At 41.8% G+C, this 13854-nt stretch overlaps 1 protein-coding gene across 4 annotated transcripts in view; it reads right to left on the bottom strand.

Moving 5' to 3' along the window:
* The window catches only part of SPPL2A (signal peptide peptidase like 2A), a 49813-nt gene that overhangs the window by 32539 nt on the left and 3420 nt on the right, over nucleotides 1-13854 (bottom strand). For all 4 annotated transcript variants that reach the window (XM_065559375.1, XM_042845666.2, XM_005307265.5 and 1 more), the window contains exons 2-4: nucleotides 11424-11543; nucleotides 7564-7749; nucleotides 6392-6481 (exon numbers count right to left, since the gene is read on the bottom strand). In XM_065559375.1, the coding sequence (XP_065415447.1) occupies nucleotides 6392-6481; nucleotides 7564-7749; nucleotides 11424-11543 (396 nt within the window). The remainder of the gene's footprint in view (nucleotides 1-6391; nucleotides 6482-7563; nucleotides 7750-11423; nucleotides 11544-13854) is intronic.

Raw genomic sequence — 13854 nt, forward strand, 5'->3', positions numbered from 1 at the left:
GACTATAAATATTATAAACTACGTAAAAAAGCCTAATTGTGAAAGTTTAACTGACCTCCCCTGGCCTAAAATCATGGTTAGTAGACAAAAGCCCTAGAAAATTGTGTTTAGCGGGGAAAATGGCAGACCATTAGCCAATGCTCAGCCTGGGAGTGATAGAAAACTTAATAGGGATGGAACTGAATCACAGAGCCTGGATTGGGCCCAAGCAGAGACCCATACTCAAAGGGGAGGACCTGCTCCAAGGCAGAGAGGACACCTCAGAGGAAATCCTGGGGCAGATGCAGAAAAGCAATGTCATCTGTGACAAACTGCACGGGATTTCCTAATCCAACTACTAAGACCCAGTGCAGTCCTGCAAAGCCATCCTGCACTCCAACCTTACAGTTAATTGGGTAACTCAATCTCCAGAGGGAGCGAGTTCAGTGGAACGGTTCACCTGTTCCATATGATGTGCATGCTGACGTGCATACACCTCAAATCACTGCACCCATGTCCTGCTGACCCTCCTTGGTGCAGATCCATCTGGTTCCCAGTGGGAAAGGAAGGTGAAAATTAATGGAAAGACATTCTGAGCCCACCAGGACCATAATTAAAACCCAAGTAGTGAAAGCCCCTGAAACACTGAAAGGTTGTGAAATCTGGTTTAGAATTCCTGGTGTAAAAGCCTCCACTCTACCTGCAGCACAGATTTCTGGAAGGGTCAGGAGCGCTGGCTATAGGTGTATGAAAGGATACTATTTTTGGTCTGCTTCTTGGAAATGACACTAATTTGCAAACAAAGCCCACTCCCCTTCTCCTTGTAAAAGCTACAGGCCTGTATCAGGTGCTGACAGATATCTGTAATCATGCAGATAAGGGTGTCAGTGACTATGCAAGTGGAGGGTCTGAGAGGGGGGTGTCAATTAACTCCTAACTGTAACATACAGGAAGCCCCGTTAAGCTCAAATCACCTTCTCAGCACAGCCAAACAAATACCTGATACTAGGAGGTGGGGAGAGTGACAGTCAAGGTAAATTCTCTGAGACCTGGAGCCCATGCGAGGGGGATCATTCTCTGCCCATCCATACAAGGGACCCTGAGACAGAACAGTGGTGGCTACGTCTTCAGCTGAAAGTGGGGACACTGAGGCAGCTAGAGCACTGCCAAAACTATGTCACCCACTCAAGTAAAGTGTAAAACAGCTGCCTGGGATATTGCAGAGGTTACTACAGCCAGGACCTGGGAGGGGGGATTTTCTTTCCAGAGTCTGTGACTGCCCAATGATCTGTGAAAATGTAAGTGCTCTGAGCAAGGTGGAGGAGAAAACACTGCTCGCCTCATCTTGGTGTAGGAACAAAAGGCCAGCCCAGTGGAGTGAGGAATCAAATCAATACTCTTCCTCCTCCCCCGCCAGAGAATGAGGTTATACTACAGGACTCCCCTGGCCTGATTTCTGAGGCAGATAAATGAATTTGGCTATGGGGGAGGATTGAAGATACCCTTGCCCACGACCTGGGATCCCTTGGCTGTTAAAAGCAGCGTGTGGTTAAGAGCCACTTCACACGGAGCAAGATCTAATGTAGTTCCCCCTTCCCTCCAAAGAATTGCTTCCTAGGCTATGCCAAGAAAGTATGGGTGGGGAAAATCCCCAACCCATCATGGGAGCAGCTGACACTTTGAGGAACAAAGGGTTAGCATCTTCACTCCCTGAAAGCTTCATGGGAGCTGGAAGTGCGAGGACCAAGTCTCAAGTTCTCACCCAAAGGTTTTGGGGTGACCAGGGCAAGCAGGAGTGCATGAAAGCTCCCCCTGCAGATCCATCCCATAGGTTCTAAAGAGAGAAAATACATGGGATGGTCATCAAATGGTGCCATACAGATCTGTGAATCATGCATGCCTGCTTGTTGTGAGAATGTTTATTATATAAGTAGGTGAAACATGAAATTGTAAGAGGTCATGGCAGACATACCATCCAGGAAATACACCTGTGTGTCCTGCTAAGATTCTGGTCGGGCACCCTAGCAACCCTCTCTCTATGGTCATATCTGTCCCATCTCCCCCAACATAGGCATAACTTTGAGACTATTTTTTCAACTTTAAAAATGTTATCTACATTTTTGAGAGCCAGACTTGGAAGCATTAAAATTTCAAAAACTATTATACTGAGATGTTCCAAATGACATAGGTCTATGAATATTTTAAAAACTTTTGTATCAATAAGTGTGATATGTTCCTGGTTCAGTTTCCCATAGGAGACTCAGAGACCGTTTTGAGGCAATTGGCAGCGGGCACGGGAGGGCATAAAGGTTACAGCGTCTGAAATCTACATACTAGTTCACTATATAACATCATGTAAGGTCTCCAGCAAAAGACCTGTGTCATACTGGTCATCATAATGATTATGAGATGTATGTTCAGCAAATATGTGAGGAGTTATGTATATATACTAACAATTATGCTCTAAGTTTGTGAGTTAATGCAGGTCACCAAAAGGTGATCCACGCACTGCCATCAGGGAGCTGGAAAGAGAGGAATGCTTCTCTTTCTCTGGCTGGTCATGTGCAAACTGAGTTTTGTATGGTTCACAATGGATGCCCATTTATAGTCTGAGCAAAATGCTAGTCAACAGATTGCAGGCACTGCAGTAAAAAACAAAAACAGCAGGGGTTACCCCATTTGGGATTAAAGACAATGATTTTTTGGAACTACATCTGGGAAGCAGATCAAGCCCAAGTTATCCTTCACCAGGGGGAGGCAGGCTGCCAGTGTGCTTTGCCTCATGAAAGAAGGGTCTTGGCCATCCTGGTCACACTGTAACAAGGACTTTAGGTTAAGCAGTATCTTATTAGACAAGAAGGCATCTTGTTAGTTGAGTTTAGGCTTTAGAATGCTTGTTATGATTTTCTCTTATATAGAACCCTTTCCATACAAGAATATTCGGAATATTTCTGTTTGCTACCATATCAATCTCTGTTCTTTGTTAAAAAAGACTTGTTTATAAATAAAGAAAATTACAAGTTAAGTGCTGTATATTGAGCAGAGCTTTGTTCTAAGGTGCAACTAGTAAGCTGTGGACAGGGCCGGCTCCAGACACCAGCGGAGGAAGCAGGTGCTTGGGGCGGCCAATGGAAAGGGGCGGCACATCTGGGTCTTTGGCAGCAAGTCCCTCAGTGCCTCTCAGAGGGAAGGACCAGCCACCGAATTGCCGCCGAAGAATGAAGCAGCGCGGTAGAGCTGCCACCGAAGTGCCGCCCATTGCGGCATTATCTTCCCTCCCCCCTCTCCCTTCGCTGCTTGGGGTGGCAAAAAAGCTGGAGCCAGCCCTGCCTGTGGAGTACTGTTCCCTTGGGAACAGCAGGCCTGGTAATTCTGTGAGTGTCCAGGGCAAGGGGCTGAACACCATAGGGAGATGCTTGAAGGACTCGGGGGTTGGAGTGTACCTATAGGATGTTGGTGTGCATGACAGACAGCGGAGCCCACATGGGTTGAGAACACTTGTGTTGCTGTGGCTGTGACGGTCAAGCAGCTGATCCCTGGCAGACACGTACACGGTTTCCTCACACTAAGAGCAGGTGGTAGCAAGGTGCCTCCCAACCTTGGGTAACCCAGAAAGTGTCACATTGTGGAATCTGGAACTACTAGGGGGTGGATTAATGCAAAATCCCAATGCTGTTATGCAGATACCCAGCTGCTTAAGCTTCGCTGCTAAAGGAAAGGGGCACTGACTAGTTTTACCTGTTTCAGGAGGCCTGGGAAACAAAGGCCCCAAAACCATGTAAAGCATTAGCCTGAACTGACTAAGCAGCCTTGATTTTGATCCAACAATGGACATAAACCTTTAACAAAGGGGGCAAACCTACTCAAAGGTTTGAAGGAATTTGACCTACTACATCCCCACATGGAAGTTGGGCGACCTCTGGTAAACTCAGTATGTGTTTAGACTGTTTATTGTTTTGTTATAGGTTTTCTGTGTAACGGTTTTGTCCTAAAATAAGTGTACTGTGCTCTGTGAAAACTGGTTTGGCCACTGTCATTGCTCCTAGAGAAAGAGAGTGAACTGAAGGTGCTGAGCTAGGTCAGACCTGCTGGGATAATCACAGTGAATTGCAGGGGGACTGCAGCCTAAATTCCAGATCTGAGGGGATAGGGCACAGGTCCCTGCCCAGAGAGAGGTGACAGAAGCCTGAGACCTAAGGGGGCAGCCATAGAGCAGACCACAGCGTGGATCTGAGGTGCTGTTACCCTGAAACTGTAACGTTATATACTTATAATGAATTGATATAGTAGGATAACAGCATTTTCCACCGCAATGCAGGAGACATAGACCTGGAAGCAACCTATAATTCATGCTGTGGGAGTACACTAGGCACGCCAAGGAGGGATGATACTACTTCTTGACCCCTTAAACAACTTGAGAAGTTGTACACCTGGCCCATGTACCTGTTAGTCCACTATAATATATTTAGTGCTGTCAAAGTAATCTGAACTGTACAAAAACAAGCAGACACAAAAGGAGGAAGCTGCAGTAGTAAAACATAACCATGGCATGGAAAAGAAATTCTGCAAGGGAACACAGAAGGACAGACATATCAGAGATGATGCAGAGGAAGAGCAAACAGATTTGTGAATAGCCTGGATCTGGGAGAAGAACAAGAAACCGAACATGACAAGCAAGTTTGGCCACAGGGAATACAGTAACTCCTCGCTTAACGTTGTAGTTATGTTCCTGAAAAATGCGACTTGAAGTGAAACGATGTTAAGCAAATCCACACACACACACACACACACACACACACACACACACTATAAGTTTTAAACAAACAATTTAATACTGGTACACAGCGATGATGATTGTGAAGCTTGGCTGAGGTGGTGAAGTCAGAGGGTGGGATATTCCTCGGGGAATGCCTTACTGCTAAATGATGAACTAGCAATCGGCTGAGCCCTCAAGGCTTAACACATTATTTTTAATGTAGCCTCACACTCTACAAGGCATTATGAATGGAGGAGGGGAGACAGCATGACAGACCGAGACAGAGACACACACACACACACACACACACACACAGTGTGTCAGAGAGAGAGATGCGCATTGCCCCTTTAAGTACACTGCCTTTTTAAATAGATCAGCAAGTTGAGACAGCAGCTCCTGCCAGCAAGCTCCCTCCGTCCTGAGCCCTGCCGCGTGTCCCCCCTGCTCTTTGGAAATGGGGTAAGCGGGGTGCAGGAGGAGGAAGGAGGGGGACACCCTGACATTAGCCCTCCTTTCCTCCCCCGCACAGCAAGCAGGAGACTCCAGAGAGCAGCTCCAAGGCAGAGGGCAGGAGCAGCACATGGCAGTTGAAGGAGGGACAGCTGAACTGCCAGCAATTGATAGCCTGCTGGGTGGCTGCTGCACAGGGAACTTAGGGGGGCTGCCAGTCCACCCTGGTTCCAAGCCCCCACCAGCAAGCTCCAACAGGCTGCTCTTCCTGCAAACAGTGGACAAAGCAGGCGGCTGCCAGACATTGGAGCATTGTGCAACTTTAAACAAGCATGTTCTCTAATTGATCAGCAACGTAACAATGAACTTACATTAACCAAGACGACTTTAAGTGAGGAGTTACTGTACAGTGGAGTTGCCAGTGGAGATGAGGAAGGGAGGATTCAATAGTGAATGAATGGAGTGTGCTAGCAACATATAGATGATTATTTTACTTTCTATTCAAGAAATATCACAAATTTCAGAAAAATATAATCTCAATTATCTGAACATGAAGGGGCATTGAATACATTTGGAAATCTGAAGTAACTTTTGATGCAGTTAATAGAACTCAGGAAAATTACCTTGTTTTGAATTACTGAGCTTCAGATAATCAAGGTTGTATATAACATGAAAGAAAAGTCAACTGCTACCTGTTATTGGAACATTAGTATTATATATTGCATTGTCACACTATAATAAAAGTAATTCACATGTAATGTTTGTTTTGTCCTATACAGTATCCCATATGTCAAAAGGAAGAGTTGCTGGCTATTGGTCATGACATTTTCAGTTCTATATTCTCTTCTAATTCAGTGTCAGTCTTTTTCTAATCTGTACATTTCAATAAAGTGTAAAAACAGATCCCAGTGCATGAACAAATGGACAACTGAAATAAAGTCTGCTCTATACTATAAGCTGAAGGAACACTCTTACAGATTAGCCTGAAAGAGTCAAAGAGCAAGTTACTGCTTTCATGACTGAAATCTCAATCTCCTTTCTCTGAAAATGAAGATAGAAGACAGATATTGTCTAAACACTTGACTCAATGAAAAAATATAAACATGCATGCCTAACTGGGCACTACCTGATAAATGATAGATCCTAAATGTAATTATGAAAAAAAATTATAAAATATTGTAATCATTTATGATTTGTGTCACTTACCTTCTGCATATCCATTATATCATTATATCTTACAAGAGCAACTGGAATGGTTACATTTTGTACATCAGTCTTGTTACCTGAAAGAGAAGACTAAAACAAAAAACCAATATGAGAGGACTTGATAGCGTATTTGCAGAACTCAACTCTATATGCAAATTATCCTCTGAATGCCAGTATTTATGTTCACAAACAAAAATCAGCAGACACGATTCAAAGCTATAGAGAAAAACTCTCCGACATTTTACGGAAAACTATGCTACAGACACTGAAAGGCTGACATTATAGACCCAGAGATGTTCTGGTAAATGTCTTATGATTTTATGTAGATAATCAAAACTCAATAGTTTGACTCTGATAACCCACCTTTTAGAACAAGTTTAACTCAGTTTTTTTAAACTAACAATTATTAATGATGATACACTATTAATATTGTATTTTGCTGTATAGAAATGTATTTGCGCAAACTGCAAATGCAAGAATAATGTACATAAAAAGCTATCCAATATTTTAAAAGAGCAAGAAAAATAGGACATGCATGTCTGGCAAAGTGATAAGACATGATCTAAAAGAACTGTTCTTATCTTGCAGTTGTTACTGTCAATTTTTCTCTTTTTGTTCTTCTGTATTAGTTGATATTTTTAGTGATTTTGTTTTCTGTAGCAATGATTGTGTACAGGTACTGGATTATATTAATGCTTAATAAAATGTAAAATTTTCACTTAAAAGATTATGCAACTAAAATTAGTAGAAAATAACAAAGATAACCCTTTTCATCTAGTAGTTTGAGTATATAAAATAGATGACCACAGAGGTCAAAATACAATAAATGCAACTGAGGCCTTGGCTACACTTACCCGGTAGTTCGGCGGCTGGCAATCGAACTTCTGGGTTCGACTTATCGCGTCTAGTCTGAACGCGATAAGTCGAACCCGGAAGTGCTCGCCGTCGACTGCGGTACTCCAGCTCGGCGAGAGGAGTACCGCGGAGTCGACGGGGGAGCCTGCCTGCCGAGTGTGGACCAAGGTAAGTTCGAACTAAGGTACTTCGACTTCAGCTACGTTATTCACGTAGCTGAAGTTGCGTACCTTAGTTCGAATTAGGGGGGTAGTGTAGACCAAGCCTAAGACAATGTCACTTTAACAAAGATTAAGCCATAGAATGTTAGAACTTACTAGACCAGTTTTACTGGCAATCAGCAGTATTTTAGCACCATGACTTTGAGCAGTTCTCGCTTTATCCACAAATGTGCAGTTTCCCCTCATCACTACAACTGCCTTGTCCTTTATTACAAGAGTAGAAGGAACTTCAGAATTACTGCAGAACACTTTGGAGGTCAAGTTCTCCAAAGTACTGGAAGCCTATAAAAATCAAAAGTTATATAAAAGTTAAAACTAAAAATCAAAGATTAGTTTCCAATATGGTTTCTCCCATTTATTTATAAACACAAAAACATTTATTTACAGGGAGTAAATAGACCTACTAAGAAATATAATGGGATAGTTGACTCAGCAATGTGGACTCAAAATAGGAAATCAGTAGGGGGAGAGGAATAAACTTTCTGGGACATGTTCATGTGGGTTCGTTGCAATACGAAGATCACAAAAACAATTTAAAAAGTATAGAAATAAGCAACTAAGTATATTTGAGATTTCTGAACCAGTCCTAACCGTTTTACAGCCTATTCCAAGGCCAATGCTACTCTGTAAACTAGTCTTCAGAATAGGTTTATGATAAGCAGCAGACAGCAACTCTCTAAAGAATCCAACTATGTCATACACGAGTTTCACCAGCCAAAGAAGCAGTGACTCAGATACATATCCAAATTCTGGTTCTCTTGCAACACTCACACCAAGACAGTAGGCTAGCCCTAAAACAAAGTACTAGTAGTTTAAATAATTTTTCTGTATATTTAATTTTAGTTTTAAAAACATTTATTAAGTCATATTTAAAAAAAAAGCTGTTTTCTTTGGCTAGTCAAGTTATGTTTGGCACAGTAGGTCCTTGACAGAAAAATGGCTGTTACACTTCCCCTGGTTTTGTACAGAGTCAGCCTTGTTTATGAATCATAGAATATCAGGGTTGGAAGGGACCTCAGGAAGTCATCTAGTCCAAACCAGGACCAATCCCCAGACAGATTTTTGCCCCAGATCCCTAAATGGCCCTCTCAAGGATTGAACTCACAACCCTAGGTTTAGCAAGCCAATCAAGGGAAAGAATATTTCTCTTGATTATTTCCAAACCTATAGCATTTACCAATCACATCAAGGGTAGCAAAAGGAAAGGAAAAAAAACGCTTTAACATATATATGTGCGATTTTTCTAATCTTGGCTCAAGGAGAAGTTTTGACCAAGAGTAAGGCATGGCGATATAAATTCCAAATAATGATTAAAATGCTGCCACCTGAAAACCCATTTGCAAGTAAATATATTTTAACATTTTACCCAAATGCACATGCTGATCAATATTGGCAATTCTTGTTTTAAACAGATCAAGTTCTAAAATAAGGTGTATTCCATACAAAATCACTTCACTCAAAGTGTCTCCAAGAACACTTAACTAAAATATTTTTAAAATCTAGTTCATTTTTCTCCATTTTGACAGTTATTTTTTTGAGATTCATTCAGTCTGGAAAACAACAAAAGTCAATTACACTTTCTTTTATAACCGTTTTAACTTTTTTTTGCCAAGAACTGACTTGATACTAAAATATCAGAGTTATGAACACTTGGGGAGTAGATGAGTGTTTAAATCTAAACATGAAACTTTGCTGATTATTTCTCTCAACTTTCATTAATGCATTTCAATATTAGGCTTTGAAAGGTTTTTTAAAAACATTAAAATTTGGTGTCTAAACAGCATGACAATATCATTTGGGATATTGTGGAAGTTGGGCTTACTCTTAAATATATATTCACAGTGCTAAATTTAAAAAATTCTTTTTTATGATTATTTTTGACAGCAAATAAGCAGTGGCACCCATTTAGAAGTTATCCTAATGAGAACATAGAACATAAGAACGGCCATAGTGGGTCAGACCAATGGTTCACCTAGCCCAGTATCCTATCTTCTGACAATTGCCAGTGACAGGTGCCCCAGAGGGAATGAACAAAACAGGTAATCATCAAATGGTCCATCCCCTGTTGCCCACTCCCAGCTCCTGGCGAACAGAAGGTAGGGACACTCAGAGCATGGTGTTGCAGCCCCGCCCTCCTGGCTAATAGCTATTGATGGATCTATCCTCCAGGAACTTATCTAGTTCTTTTTTCTTCGCCAAGCTGAAGTCCCAGTCTTTTTAATCTCTCCTCATACAGAAGCTGTTCCATATCCCTAATCATTTTAGTTGCCCTTCTCTGTTCCTTTTCCAATTCCAATATATCTTTCTTGAGATGAGGCAACCAGATTTGCATGCAGTATTCAAGATGTGGGTATACCATGAATTTATATAGAGGCATTATGATATTTTCTGTCTTATCTGTCTCTTTCCTAATGGTTCTTAATATTCTGTTAGCTTTTTTGACTGCCACTGCACATTGAGCAGATGTTTTCAGAGAACTATCTACAATGACTCCAAGATCTGTTTCTTGAGTGGTAACACCTAATTTAGACCCCATCATTTTGTATGTCTAGTACAGATTATGTTTTCCAATGTGCATTACTTTGCATTTATCAATACTGAATTTCATCTGCCATTTTGTTGCCCAGTTACCCAGTTTTGTGAGATCCCTTTGTAACTCTTTGCAGTCTGCTTTGGACTTAACTATCTTACGTAATTTTGTATCATCTGCAAATTTTGCCGTCTCATTGTTTACCCCCTTTTCAGATAATTTATGAATATGTTGATCAGTATTTGTCCCAGTACAGACCCCTGGGGGATACCACTATTTACCTCTCTCCGTTATGAAAACTGACCATTTATTCCTATCCTTGGTTCCTATCTTTTTATCAGTTACTGATCCATGAGAAGACCTTCCCTCTTATCCCATGACTGCTTAATTTGCTTAAGAGCCTTTGGTGAGGGACATTGTCAAAGGCTTTCTGAAAGTCTAAGTACACTATATCCACTGGATCACTCTTGTCCATGTTTGTTGACTCCCTCAAAGAATTCTAATAGATAGGTGAGGCATGATTTCCCTTTACCAAAGCCATATTGACTTTTGCCCAACAAATTGTGTTCATCTGTGTGTTTGATAATTCTGTTCTTTATTACAGTTTCAACCAGTTTGGCTGGTACTGAAGTTAGGCTTACCAGCCTGTAATTGCTGGGATCGCCTCTGGAACCTTTTTTAAAAATTGGTGGTCACATTAGCTATCCTCTAGGCATCTGGGAAACTGATTTACATGATAGGTTACATACCACAGTTAGTAGTTCTGCAATTTCATATTTGAGTTCCTTCAGAACTCTGGGTGAATATCATCTGGTCCTGGTGATTTACTACTGTTAAATTTATCAATTTGTTCCAAAACCTCCTCTAATGACATCTCAGTCTGGGACAGTTCCTCAGATTTGTCACCTAAAAACAATGGCTCAGGTGTGGGAATCTCCCTCACATCTCTGCAGTGAAGACTGATGCAAAGCATATTTAGTTTCTCTGCAATGATTTTATCTTCTTTGAGTGCTCCTTTAAGAACTTGATCGTCCAGTAGCCCCACCGATTGTTTAGCAAACTTCCTGCTTCTGATGTACTTAAATTTTTTGATGTTCGTTTTTGAGTCTTTGGCTAGTTGCTCTTCAAATCTTTTTTTGGCCTTCCTAATTATACCTTTAAACTTGACTTGCCAGAGTTTATGCTTCTTTCTATTTTCCTCAATAGGATTTAGCTTCCAATTTTTAAAGGATGCCTTTTTGCCTCTAACCGTTTCTTAGTTGTTTAGCCACGGTGGCACTTTTTTGGTCCTCTATGTTTTTTAATTTGGGGTATACATTTAACATAGCATTGATTTTACTCAGTAATTTCTCCTAGAAATTCCACTTGATCCAAAACTGTTCTTGGTTTTATAATTCTTAGACAGTATAGCTACGTAACTACTTACAATGTTATCCAGGGTATTTGGAAGAGATACCCATGACGGATTGTAACTTATGCAGTAATCCTTTGTTAATGGGGGTATCCCATTTCCAGAAGCGTGCAGGATTCCCTCCTGTGCATTTACCTACAATATGAAGTTTCTGCATTAGACAACACAGTTTACACTATCAGTGGACAAATAATATTCTTCTAAATAAGAATAGGACAACTTAAAAGTTTCAATATCCAAAAAAAGAAATGGAACAGGTAACAAGATTAACCTTGACAACTTGGTTTTGATTCTGTAATGCAGGTAGAAAAGTGGAAAACTGATCAGAGTTTGCATGGCTAATCATAGCAAGGAAACAGTGATGCTCAAGTACATTTCAGATGCAGCATATTCATTTTAAACACACACACACACACACACACACACACACACACACACACACACACACACACACAGTGAAGAGCAACCTAAAGAGATAGAAACCTCCAGGAAAGCATTCTTACATTCTAAAGACAAGATTTTACATTCCCTTTAAACTGGAAAAAAGGTTATTAAAAACACAACTGATATAGCCAGCATAGGGGATGTGGTGTACAAATTTATATTACAAGTCATGGGCTCCATCTTAAATACCTTCTCTCATGTGCATAGTCCTCACTGGGAATGCTCATCTAAATTTACTTTTGTGACCAGTAGATGTATGATTAAGCCTTATGTTTTTCCTGGAGTTACAGCAATTCTAAAGATTCAGTCTTGGCCTGGAAGTTTTGATTTGCTGGTTGGTTCGGGGGAGTTTTTCTTTTCTTTTTCTTTTTTTTTTTTTGTGGGATGGGAGAGAAGGGAGGATAAACACAGCACCCCATATTTGATTTAAATTTTAAACTTAATTCTAAATTGTGGGAATACTTGGTTGCAAATTATTTGGGCACCTGTAAATCAAAGAAGCTATATTTTATACAGGGTGGATTTGATTTAGTCAGGAAGACTCGATTTAATCATGGATTTCTACATAAAAGTGCATGCTTGTTGGTTGATATAATGATTGTTTGGTTATTTCATTTACCAAAGGTAACTGAAGCAGATATTTATGAAGTCATTGGGAGGTGAATTATCTTCAATTCAACAGGTTAATCAATAATATTTGGAGGATTTTCTGGCCATGCTGTATTAGGAGGAGATCACTAGACAGACATTTAAATTGTTTTATTTAACTACAACACAACGTTATGTATTCTGGATTTTTTTCTTCAACAGCAAACATATAATATTTTAACAAAACCAGCATATGAATTTTTGAATTTAGTTAAACATTCAAGCTTTTGAAACTTTTTGAAACTTTGCACTTTTAGAGAGAGATAAGGGATTGACTGTGTACACAAATTTGCAGAGGAACAGTAGGGTTGAGGTCTGTTATTTCTCACCTCTATATATTTAAAAACATTTTTGCTGTTAACAAGCATGTTATCTCTGGAGACACAAATCCACAGTTTGAGAACTGCAAAACTAAGCATCTTTGATGGTATCTTCTAGACCGGGGTGGGCAAACTATGGCCCACAGGCCGGATCTGGGCCGTCAGCCGTTCTAAGCCGGCCCTCGAGCTCCCGCTGGGGAACGGGGTCTGGGGCTTGCCCCGCTCCGGCACTCCAGCCGGGAAGCAGGGTTGGCAGCCGCTCCACACGGCTCCCAGAAGCTGTGGCATAACCCCCCGTTCGACACTCCAGCCGGGGAGCAGGGTCGGGGGCCGCTCCATGCAGCTCCCGGAAGCTGTGCATGGCCCCCCCTCTGACGCACCAATGGGAGCTGCAGGGGCGGTGCCTGCGGACAGGGCAAGATGCAGAGTCACCTGGCTGTGCAGCCACGTAGGAGCCAGAGAAGGGACATGCCACTGCTTCCGGGAGCCTCTTGAGGTAAGCACCGCCTGGAGCCTGCACCCCTGAGCCTCGTCCCATGCCCCACCCCCTGCCCTAGCCCTGATCCCTCTCCCACCCTCTGAACCCCTCACCCCTGATCCCCAGCCCCAACCCAGAGCCTGCACCCCCAACTGGAGCCTGCATCCCTTCCCACACCCCACTCCCCTGCCCCAGCCTGAAGCCCCCTCTTGCACCCCGAACTCCTCATTTCTGGCCCCACCCCAGAGCCTGCACCCCCAGCCGGAGCCCTCACCCCCTCCTGCACGCCAACCCCAATTTTCTGAGCATTCATGGCCCCCCATACAATTTCTATTCCCTGATGTGGCCCAGGGGCCAAAAAGTTTGCCCACCCCTGTTCTAGACTGAGCACTGAATCCCATTGGGAAGACAGAAACATTAACCTAAATAATCTATACAGAAGCTCTTGGAGCCCCATAAGATTGGGTCCCTAATCCATGTACTATTGGAACTCATTTACAAAACTTTTCTTAAACATTACATGACTATATTGTCTCATACTACAAAATTAGAATTT

Source organism: Chrysemys picta, chromosome 10 (genome assembly GCF_011386835.1).
Source record: "Chrysemys picta bellii isolate R12L10 chromosome 10, ASM1138683v2, whole genome shotgun sequence".
Lineage (NCBI taxonomy): Eukaryota > Metazoa > Chordata > Testudines > Emydidae > Chrysemys > Chrysemys picta.